General features: G+C 35.8%; 1 protein-coding gene across 1 annotated transcript in view; it reads left to right on the forward strand.

Annotated features, from left to right (window-relative positions):
* GUCY2C (guanylate cyclase 2C) overlaps positions 1-12,445 on the forward strand; it is a 69,767-nt gene that overhangs the window by 15,720 nt on the left and 41,602 nt on the right. The window contains exons 7-9 of the mRNA XM_058743594.1: positions 767-884; positions 3,039-3,174; positions 10,001-10,086. Coding sequence (XP_058599577.1) covers positions 767-884; positions 3,039-3,174; positions 10,001-10,086 — 340 coding nt within the window. The remainder of the gene's footprint in view (positions 1-766; positions 885-3,038; positions 3,175-10,000; positions 10,087-12,445) is intronic.

Below are 12,445 nucleotides of genomic sequence, written 5' to 3' on the forward strand. Positions count from 1 at the left end.
TCTAATTCTGACACTTGTGGTTCATTTGACTCTTGGGTATTACTTAGTCTTGAGATTAAATCTTCTCATTTGTAAAATGAGAATAAAGATACTCACTTCATAGGAGTGCTCTTAGGATTAGATGTGATAATATGAGGAAAATATTCAACCTAGTTCTCAGTGCATAGATGTGTTCACCTACCGTTTGAATAGTAAATGATGGTCATCTTAGTTATAGCAGTTCCAACATATTAGATTCTTTGCATACTAAAACATTCAAATGATTTGGAAGCTTAGAAACCATATGACTTGCAGCACAATCTCAGACAGTATTGAGGGTCCACAATGTGCCAAATATCACCTAGGAGCTGAGGATACAAGGATCAATACACTAATATCAAGGAGCTGACAGTGTTAGAGAAAATGTTTAGTCTTTCTTAAAGAAAAGAAAGACTCCACACATAAACCAAAGGTCAGTAAGCCTTGAAAGCGAGCCCTAGCTCGCATGTCCAGAGCCTAAAAAACTCCTTCAAAGAGGTATCTGTGTTCTGATCTTCCTTTCCACTTGTGTATGTGAATGACAGCTGCCTAAGCCCTCTTACTCAACTTAGCATGTTAGGAGAAAATAAACCTATCTGGGGGAAAGCAGAAAGTTTTTCAGGCTACTGGAAAAAAATGTTTTAAACTATTTCTAGGCTGATGCTATAGTTTGTGGGAATTGTGGAAGCTCCATATCTGGTTTTGGAGGAACCTAATTTTCATGAGGAACTTGTGCTTCTTAATACAGTAACGTATACTTCGCGGATAATGTCACCGCCCCAGACTATATGAAAAATGTCCTTGTCCTGACATTGCATCCTGAGAATTCCACCTCAAATAGCTCTTTCTCCAAAAGTTTATCATGGGTAAGTTTCATGGGTATATACTATTCTTTTCTTTGTCAAGGGTAATATATTATTCTCCTATGTAGGACCCAAATTCTAAAGTAAGCAATTTTTTTTTTTACTCTCATTCACTCAACAGATATTAACTGAGACCAACTACATGCAATAGCAGGATTACTGATATTAAAACTCTTACTATAGGGGCGCCTGGGTGGCTCAGTCGGTTAAGCGTCCGGCTTCGGCTCAGGTCATGATCTCACAGTCCGTGAGTTCAAGCCCCGCATTGGGCTCTGTGCTGACAGCGAGAGCCTGGAGCCTGCTTCGGATTCTGTGTCTCCCTCTCTCTCTGCCCCTCCCCTGCTCATGCTCTGCCTCTCTCTGTCTCAAAAATAAATAAAAACATTTAAAAAAAATTTTTAATTAAAACAAACAACAAAAAAAAACCCTCTCTTACTATAGGTCACTGTGCTGGGCTTTGGACCAGCATGACAATGCACACTCTGTAATATTGGAATGGAAGTGACAATGTGGGAAGACAGGAAGAAGCCCCACTAACTTAGGGAAGGTAGAAACAATGTACCTAAAGCAACTTTCCGCTGGGGCCGATATCAAAATTCTACCTTTAAAGATATATATTCCTAGGTTAAGACATTGTCCTCTATTATAATTAAGTTGGCCATTGTTTAAATTTGTCCAGGAGAGTCATGTTTATTCCTCTTATCCAGCATTTCATCTGGTTTAGCACTGATTCCAGAAAAAAAAGAAAGAAAGAAAGAAAGAAAGAAAGAAAGAAAGAAAGAAAGAAAGAAAGAAAAGAAAGAAAGAAAAGAAAACCTCCAATTGGACATTAAATCATGGCCACCTTATTATAATACAGGGGCCCCTGACCCTAATACTCCATTAGGCCTTGTCAGTCACTATACCTTAGCTTGATTAAATTCATCAAATGTATTCTGCCCTCAGAGTCAGTTGAGAGCAGGTTAGGACTGGGAAGAAGAGGGAAGAAGCAGTCCCGAGGACCCTGAACAACCTTGGGATGGCAAGCCATGGGCCAGACCTGAAGAGCTATAAGGGAAGTTGGGTACCTTGGGGAGTACAACGGTTTTTTCCTAGACTAGAAATTCTAAACCCTCTTTTTCACAATGCTGCAAAAATTTGGAGCTGCAACCACTTTGGAAGTTGGGGTTTTTTTTAAATTTTTTTTAATCTTTATTTTAATTTTTGAGAGAGACAGAGACAGAGCATAAGCAGAGTGGGGAGAAGAGAGAGAGGGAGACACAGAATCTGAAGCAGGCTCCAGACTCTGAGCTGTCAACACAGAGCCTGATGCAGGGCTTGAACTCATGGACCACGAGATCATAACCTGAGCCAAAGTCGGATGCTTAACCTACTGAGCCACCCAGACCCCCTGGGGATTGGGTCTTAATTGGATTCTTTTTATCTCATCAAATGATGATTTCAGCAAAAGACACTGAAACCAATGAGAGGCGTTTTATTTTTTCTCTTTATATTTTCCAGCAAATGCACTTCTGTGTGTAATATTCAGATATCACTCACGCAGCTTCTAGGCTCTGTTGAAAGTGTGATTCTTAACAGGTGGACAGTCCAAAATGCCCAAGCTGACAGAATTCACTTAGTCTCAGGGGGCACAAGACTTTTAATCCATAGCCCAACTCTGTGAAGATCGCAACTGTCGAGAATTGTTTCTAAAGCAGGTTCATTGGTATCCAATCAAAACTCGTCCTGTTCTATTCAGGGTACTGAAGGGCAGGGAATTGTTTTTACTGTTGTTCTCTTTTACTCTCTGTGAAAACATTAAAGTACAAGCAAGCATTTTTTTCTGTATAAAATCCCATAAGAATTATGAAAATGTTGCCTGTTGTTCTTCCTGGTTGAAATAATAGATTTCACCATCATGGGAAGGAAGTACCTCCCTAAAGGAAGTGTTTCAAGTTTATTGATCCCAAGGAAATGCAAAATTTTGACACAAGGATAATAAAAGAACCCTGGTTCAAGGACATATTTTCCAAAAGATTACTTTTACTACCATCCCTATAATTCTCCTAATATGCCTTTACCTTTCCGGTTACTCTGCTGACCCCAAGAATGTTTTGTTCCAGGTTCAAGACCAGAATCTCTTTTTTGGGACTCAAAAGATTTTTCTTTCTCATTCAGGCAAAAAATGGCTTTGCTCTTGCCTACTTGAATGGAGTCTTACTCTTTGGACACATGCTGAAGATATTTCTTGAAAATGGAGAAGCTATTACCACCCCCAAATTTGCTCATGCCTTCAAGAACCTCACTTTTGAAGGTACTGGTCTCCTAAGAGCAAACAACAACAGCAACAAAACTTACACTTTACAGAAAGCTGGAGAAATATGGGCTTTGTGGATGGACTTAGGGAAACAAAGAGGGGGTTTGGCAATAGATGGATCAACAGCTAAATAACTTTGAACTTGGAGGCAAACATCGCTGCATAAATTTTGGGGTTGCTGTTCTCAATATCTTGGACCCCAGGTGATGCTTTAGGATTTCAGAATTTTTCAATCCCAAAGAAAGGGCAAATGGCTTGGACTTTGTATTTATAACAGGCTCATCACAGGGCTTTTTGGGCAGTGATGTCCCGAAAATGCTTAGAGACTAGGGAGAAGAGAAATCTCTGCCATTTGATTTTGGTCCTTCCATATCTCCTTTCTATCATTTAGGGATCTGGGACCCTGTGTCACCACTCAAACTATCATAACCTCTCATAACAACACCATCCCAAAGCTCCCAACACATGTTCCTGAGTGTGAAGTAGCGTCTTATTGTAATTTTGATTTACATTTCCCTAATGATTAGCAATATCAAGCACCTTTTCATGTGCTTATTGGCCTTATTGGCCATTTGTATATGTTCTTTAGAAAATGTGTCTTCAGTCCTTTGCCCCTTTTTGAATTGAATTGTTTGGGTTTTTTGTCTGGATATTAATAGCTAATCAGATGTATGATTTGCAAATATTTTCTCCTATTTTGTGAGTTGCCTTTTTACTCTGTTGATAATGTGTATGTTTGCATATGTTCTTTAGAAATTGTCTCTTCAGTCTTTTTGCTCCTTTTTGAATTGTTTTTTTTTTGTCTAGCTATTAATAGTGAATCAGATATATGATTTGCAAATATTTGCTCCTATATTGTGAGTTGCCTTTTTACTCTGTTGATAATGTCTTCATGCACAAAGTTTTTAAATCTTCATGAAGTCCAGTGTGCCTAATTTTTCATTGGTTGCCTTTGCCTTTGGTATCATATCTAAGAAAACAATGCCAAATCTAATGTCATGAAACTTTTGCTCTGTGTTTTCTTCTAAGTTTTATAGTTGTAGGCCTTACATTTAAGTCAGGATGGATTTTGAGCTATGTGGATATCTAATTTTCCCAGCACCATTTGCTGAAAAGACTCTTTCCCCCCATTGAATGGTCTTGTCACCCTTAGTGAAAATTATTTGACCATATATGTAAGGGTTTATTTCTGAACATCCTATTCCATTCCATTTGTGTATACATCCGAGTTTATGCCAATACCATACTATTGATTACTGTAGCTTTGTAGTAAGTTTTGACATTAAGAAGTGAGTCCTTCAGCTTTGTTCTTCTTTTTCAATTGTTTTGGCTATTTAGCATCTCTTGAAATTCCATATGAATTTTAACATGGCTTTTCCTATTTCTGCAAAAAAAATTATTGAGATTTTGACAGGGATTGCATTAAATTTATAGGCTGCTTTGGGTAATACTGATTTCTTAATGATATTAATTCTTCTATTACATAAACATGGGAAGTTTCCATTTATTTATATCTAATTTTTTGCAGAAATGTTTTGGAGGTTTTTTTTGTACAAGTCTTTCACCTTGGTTAAGTAAATTCTTAAGTATTTTATTCTTTTTGATACTATCATAAATGGAATTGTATTCTTTTTTATTGAAATATAGTTGACACACAATGTTACCTTAGTTTCAGCCATATAACATGATGATTCCACAAGTCTATACTTTATGCTATGCTTGCCACAAGTATGCCTACCATCTGTTACCATACAATGCTATTACAGTACCAATGACCATATTCTCTATACCTTTGACTATACATTGACTATATTTCCTGTATCGTTTTTCGGTATGACCTATTCATTCCATAAATGGAAGCCTGTAACTGCCACTGGAATTGTATTCTTAATATCCTTTTCTGAATGTTCATTGTTACTGTATAAAAATGCAACTGAGTTTTGACTGTTGACTTTTTATCCTGCTACTTTGCTCTTTTATCAGTTTTAACAGTTTTTTGTGGAATATTGAAAATTTTCAACATATAAGGTCTTATCATCTGCGATTAGAGATAACTTCACTTCTTCCTTTCCAATTTGGATACTTATATTTCTTTCTTTCTTGCCTAAGTGCTCTGGCTAGGTATTCTAGTACTACGTTTAATAAAAGTGGCAAGAATGGGAATCCTTGCTTTGTTCCTGATCTTACAGGAAAAGCTTTCAGTCTGTCACCATCAAGTATGATGTGGTTATGGGTTCTTCATAGATGGATTTTATTATGTTGAGATAGTTTCCTTCTATTCCTAGTTTGTTGTTTTATCATGAAAAGTATTTAATTTTGTAAAATGCTTTCTTTTCATCAGATTGATAAGGTCATGCATTTTTTCCTTCATTCTGTTATTTGTGGTATATTATCAATATAATATATCAACTTTCTCAACTTTTATATGTTGAGCTATCCTTGCATTCAAGGAATAAATCTTACTTGGTCCTGGTGTATATTTCTTTTAATATGCTGCTGAATTCTGTTTGCCAGTATTTTGTTGAGGACTTTTATATCAGTGTTTATTAGGAATATTGATATAGTTTTCTTTTCTTAGTGTCATTTTCTGGCTTTGATATCAGATATCTGGCCATATAGAATGAGTTAGGGAATGTTTCCTCCTCTTCAGGTTTTTTTTTTTAAGTTTGAATTTGAGAAGTATTGGTGTTAATTATTCTTTAAATGTTTGTAGAATTGATCAATAAAGCAATTAGATCCAGATTTTTTTTTTCTGTTTGGTCAGGAGATTTTTGATTACTGATTCAATCTCCTTACTACTTATAGATCTATTCAAATTTTCTATTTCTTCATGGTTTAGTCATGGTAAGTTTTATGTTTCTAGAAATTTGCCCATTTAATCTAAGGTATCCAATTTGTTGCTATAGAATTGCTTATAATAATTTTTTTTTGTAGAATTGATAAGGTCCTCAACTTTCATGTTTTATTTTTGTAATTTGAGTCATTTTCTTATCTACTTAGCTAAAAGTTTGTCAATTTTGTTGCTGTTTTTGAAGAACCAACTTTTAGTTTCATTGACTTTTTTCTGTTGTTTTTCTCTTCTGTATTTCATTTACCTCTGCTTTAATCTTTATAATTTCCTTCCTTCTGCTAGCTTTGGGTTAAGTTTGTTCTTCTTTTTCTGGTTTCTTAAGTTGTAAAGTTAGATTTTTGATTTGCATATGTTTTTGTTTTTTAGTGTAAACATTTACATCTATAAATTCCCCCCTTAGCACTGCTCTTGCTGTGTCCCATAGCTTTGGTATTTTATGTTTTCATTTGTATTTGTCTTTGGGTTTTCAAACTTTTCCTTTGTGATTTCTTCTTTGATCCATTAATTGTTTAAGAGAGTGATTTTTTTATGTCCACAAATTGGTGAATTTTCCAGCTTTCCTTCTATTATTGAAGTCTGACTTTATGGTCAGAGAAGATATTTTGTAAAATATCTATCGCTTTAAATCTATTCAACTTAATCGTGGCCTAACATATGATCTATCCTGGAAAATGCCTTATGTGCATTTAAGAATAATGTGTATTCTATTGTCGGGTAGACAATGTGTATTATATTGTTCTGTGTTTGTCTATTGGATCTAGTTGATGTATTTGTTCAAGTCTTCTATTTCCAAACTTCTTTTGTCTTGTTATTCTATCCATCATTGAAAGTGGAATATTGAGGGGCACCTGGGTGGCTCAGTCAGTTAAGCGTCTGACTTTTGATTTCACTTCAGGTCATGATCTCACAGTTTGTGTGTCCAAGCCCTACACTGGGCTCTGTGATGACAGTGCAGAGCCTGCTTGGGATTCTCTTTCTCCCTCTATCTCTGCCCCTCCTTCCCTCTCTCTCAAAATAAACAAATTTTTTAAAAAGTGGAGTATTGAGGGGCGCCTGGGTGGCGCAGTCGGTTAAGCGTCCGACTTCAGCCAGGTCACGATCTCGCGGTCTGTGAGTTCGAGCCCCGCGTCAGGCTCTGGGCTGATGGCTCGGAGCCTGGAGCCTGTTTCCGATTCTGTGTCTCCCTCGCTCTCTGCCCCTCCCCCGTTCATGCTCTGTCTCTCTCTGTCCCAAAAATAAGTAAACGTTGAAAAAAAAATTTTTTTTTTTAAAAAAGTGGAGTATTGAAATTTTCAACTATTAGTGTAGAACTGTCCATTTCTTTGTTCAATTCTGCCAATTTTTGCTTCATATATTTTGGTAGTCTGTTATTAAGTGCATAGATGTTTATAATTGTTATATCTTCCTGCTGTGTTGAAACCTTTATTAATATACATTATCCTTTTTCTCTTAGAAACTTTTTTAATTTAAAGTCTATTTTGTCTGATATTAGTATATCCACCGCCACTCTCTTTCAGTTACTATTTGCGTAGAATATCCTTTTCCACTGTTTCTCTTTCAAACTATTTATGTTTTTGGATCTAAAATGAGTCTCTTATAGATATCATATAGAATCATTTTTTTAAAAATACAGTCTTCAAATCTCTATCTTTGATTCTCCAATCAAAATAAAATCTATTTTATATTTAAAGTAATTACTGAGAAGAAGAGATTTGTTTGTTTTTTTGTTTCTCATTTGTTTTTTTTTTTTGTTTCTCATTTTCTGCATTATTTTTTTCTTCTGTGTTTAGTTGATTTATTTTGTAGTGAAATATTTGAATTCCTGTCTTATTTTTTTTATTTATATTCTTTAACTATTTCCTTTGTGGTTGCCATAGGTATTATGGTTAACACTCTTAAGATTATTACATTCTAATTTGACTTTATACCAGTTTAACTTCAATCACATTTTTAAACAACTCTACAGTTTTAGGGGTACCTGGGTGGCTCAGTCAGTTAAGCATCTAACTCTTGATTTCGGCTTGGGTCATGATCTGACAGTTTGTAGGGTCGAGCCCCACATCGAGCTCTGTGCTGACAGCACAGAGCCTGCTTGGAATTCTCTCTCTCCCTCTCTCTCTGCCCCTCTCCAGCTTGAGTGCTCTCTCTCTCTCTCTCTCTCTCTCTCAAAATAAATACATAAAGTTTGAAAAAAACTCTATAGCTTTAATACTTCCATCCCCAGCTTTTTCAGACATTGATGTTGCAAAATTACATCTTTATACATGTGTGTCCAAAAATATAAACTGTGGATATTTTAAGCATTAGTGTCCTAAATTATGTCAAAAACAAAATGTAGCGTTATAAACCAGTTATAATAATGCTAGTTTTGGGACTAATTTTTAAAAACACATTCATCCCTTAAATCATGTAGAAAATAAAAAGTGGAATTACACACCATTTTTATAATAATGCTACATGTTATAATTGCCCATGCATTTGCATTTATTGAGATCTTTATTTCTTCATATGGCTTTGAGTTATTGTACAGTGTCCTTTCATTTCAACCTATGGGACTCCCTTTAGCATTTCTTGCAGATCAAGTTCTAGTGGTTACAAACTCTTTTGTTTATCTCGGGATGTCTTACTTTCGCCCTCACTTTTGACAGACAGATTCATTGGATAAAGGATTCTTGGATGAAAAGTTTTCTTTTGGCATTTTGATCAGCCCACTACCTTCTGGCCTTCAAAGCATCTAATAAGAAGTCTGCTAAAAACCTTATTGAGTATCTCTTGGATGTGATAAATCACTTCTCTCTTGCTGCTTTCAAAATTCTCTGTCTTTGGCTTTTGTCAGTTTGATTAGACTCTACCCCTTTCTCTACCCCTTTCTCTCTCTTCTTCTTCTTCTGGCACTTCCACAATGCATATGGTGGTCTGTTTGATGGTGTTGCACAGGTCCCTTAGGCTCTGTTCATTTCAATTTTTTTTTTCTGTTCTGTAGACTTAATAATTTTCATTGTCCTGTCTTCAAGTTCACTGATTCTTTCTTCTACCTGCTCAGATCTGCATTTGAATTTCCTTAGTGAATTTTTCATTTCAGTGATTGTACTTTTCAGTTTGGGGATTTGCTTTTGGTTTCCTTTTTAGGTTTTCCTTCTCTTTATTGCTATTTCCATTTTGTTCATACATTATTCTCCTGGCTTTATGTATCTCTTCCTTAAATTCTTTGAACATCTTTAAGACAGGTGTTTTAAAGCATTTGTCTATTAAATCCACCATCAGGTCTTTTTCAGAGTTAGTTTCTGCTGGCTTATTTATTTTTTCTTTTGATTTGGGCCACACTTTTCAGTTTCCTACTATGCCTTGTGATATTTTTGTTGAAAACTGGACATGTTAAGTTAATAATGTGATAATACAGGAAATCACATGGTATATGAGAAATTTTCACTACTTTAGTAAATATTCTTAGCAAAAGCTTTTCACTAATAATTAGAAGGATTTATTGGTTGATTATATTTTATTTCATCCTAAATGCAATGAAAACAAATTCCCTTCTAACTAAATACTAATTAGCATTTCTCTCAAAAATATCCATCAGAGAGGGGTGCCTGGGTGGCTCAGTTGGTTAAGCATCCAACTCTTGATTTCAGCTCAGGTCATGATCTCATGGTTTTTGAGTTCATGCACCACATTGGGGTCTGTGCTGACAGCATGGAGCCTGCCTGGGATTCTCTCTCTCTTCCCCTCCTCTGCTCATGCTTTCTTTCTCTCTCTCTCTCCCCACCCCACCCCCCCCGCCTCTCTCTCTCTCAAATCAATAAACATTAAAATAAATATCCATCAGAGATCTCAGGGCTAGGAGCCAATGGAGATTCCTTCTGATTAGCTCATTAAGACAATCTTTCAGTAAAATAGAGCAATTTGAACCTATTTCATACCTTCTGTCAAAAAGTAAAAAATAACCTCTAACTTTTTCTGATTTTACCCTAGGGCATGCGGGTCCTGTGACTTTGGACAACTGTGGGGATATTGACAACACTATGATGCTTCTGTATACCTCCGTGGATACCAACAAAGTATGTCTGACTTCTTATCAGGAATTTGGGGTGAAGTGACTAGGTGAGGAAGGATAACTACAAGGCAAGTGATAGAAAAGGAATTAGAGAAGTTGTGTTTAAAAATCTGCAAGTTATTTTTTTCAAATTCACAATTATGCCCTACTTGAGACTATATTCTTTAAGCATTTTGACCCATAGACCTTATTTAGAATATCCATACTCTATTGACTCTATATAAGATACTTAGCCAGAATATATTTATATAAATACCAGACTGTTGATGGGATATCAATGATAGGATGACACTTCTGTCCTAAGAATTGTTTATTCATTTCCACAGCTAGAAATTTCAATGAAACATTCTCTGTTCTCTCCATCTGAACTCATAAAAATCACTAATTGTGCAATATTTCTGGCACAAGCCATCCTATAATGTCATGTTTTTATTCACATTACATGTATCTTTTCTCCTCACCTACATATAGGTTCTTTATTTTTTAAAGTTTATTTGTTTTGAGAGAGAGCAGAGGAAGGAGCAGAGAGATTCATAGAAAGAATCTCAAACAGGCTCCACCTTGTCAGCACAGCATAGGGCTCAGTCTCACAAACCATGAGATCATGACCTGAGCCAAAATCAAGAGTGAGAAGCTTAACCAACTGAGCCACCCAGGCACCCCCATGTAGGTTCTTTAAAGAAAGGGAATGGGTCTTACTTTTCCATGTTTCCAGCGCTTGCTTAGCTTCTTATCTGGAATATAATTAATGGCTGATCAGCATTTAATTTAAAATCAAAACACCTATCTGTATGTCACCCAAAATTGTGCCCATCGCAAACTATGAAAGCCACTGTTCTAGCCAACCAAATGGTCAGTAGAAAGTATTTTTCTTTAAGACATTGTGTCCTCACATAACTAGGAATCTAAGACAAAGAGTTATTCATTTTTTCATGTAATTTTACAATGTGATCATTATGGCATCTTTAAGTCATACATTTGGCATATATGTTGACCCCCCCCCCCCCTTGTAAAAGATATCTGTAATGGGAAATATGGAAAGCTAGAGAAAAGATGTCCAGATTGAGAAAGTTAAACCAGAAATTTGAGGGCGGCATTTCAGAAAACTACTCCATAGTTTACAGTTACTATATAAACTTTTAATATAATGCTATATTTCACATACATTTCATGGGAGTACCTTTAGAAAAGTGTCACCAGGGGCGCCTGGGTGGCGCAGTCGGTTAAGCGTCCGACTTCAGCCAGGTCACGATCTCGCGGTCCGTGAGTTCGAGCCCCGCGTCAGGCTCCGGGCTGATGGCTCGGAGCCTGGAGCCTGTTTCTGATTCTGTGTCTCCCTCTCTCTCTGACCCTCCCCCGTTCATGCTCTGTCTCTCTCTGTCCCCAAAAAAATAAATAAAAAAGTTGAAAAAAAAATTAAAAAAAAAGAAAAGTGTCACCAATGCTCCAGTTATTATAGTAACTACAAAGATAACTACACTCCCCTCTAAGTCATTTGCACCTAATGATTCCTTTGGAGAGAAGCAAATACATGACGATCCTATATCATCCTCATAACTGCTCTTCAGTATAAAAAATGTTCTGTACACTTACTCTCTCTGAAGGAAAATCTAGCTGAATTTTTCAATAAAGGTAAATCTAGTTGAATTTTCCAATAATCTAGTGCCAGCAGTTGTGCTGTATAATATGTATATACAGGCAACCAGGGATTAATTCTCAAAACACAGAGATATAGATAAGCTATTCTATATCCAGAGAAAGCCTCAATAGAAAGTCAATGTACTGTACCCGAATGTTAGGATATTTACTATCCTCAATATATGCAATTATAGATCATACTTTCAAGTTAAAAGTATATTTCTACTGCTCATGCTCTCTCTCTCTGTCAAAAATAAATAAACATTAAAAAAATTAAAAGTATATTTCTAAAGATATAAAACTTTTGTCCAGAAAGTTTTGAGGGAATGGTGTTGAATTTAGAAAGATGGTCATTTTTCAGATGTCTTTTACAAAACCGACTCAATATATGCAGCAATATTGTAAGGATATATTAATATATCCCATCGGTGGATTGCTTGAAAAAAAAAAAACCTTTTCTTTTAGAAGCCTAATTAGTATCATGTACAAGACAGCATATTAGAGCAAAAGGATAGAAGATATTTGAAAATTATGTAATTGATAGAATTTAAATGTAGCATTACTTCAGAGCCCCTTGACCTATATCAAAATAGATAATGGATTTTACCTGTGGTGCATTTTCTCAATATATTGTTTTCAAAGCAACTTAATATTGTGGAAAACATTGGTGCTTCACTTGTCATGTGACTTAGATCTAGTTAGCCATTAATTTCTTTTGGTCTCTC

This window comes from Neofelis nebulosa, chromosome 8, assembly GCF_028018385.1.
Source record: "Neofelis nebulosa isolate mNeoNeb1 chromosome 8, mNeoNeb1.pri, whole genome shotgun sequence".
In the NCBI taxonomy this organism is placed as follows: domain Eukaryota; kingdom Metazoa; phylum Chordata; class Mammalia; order Carnivora; family Felidae; genus Neofelis; species Neofelis nebulosa.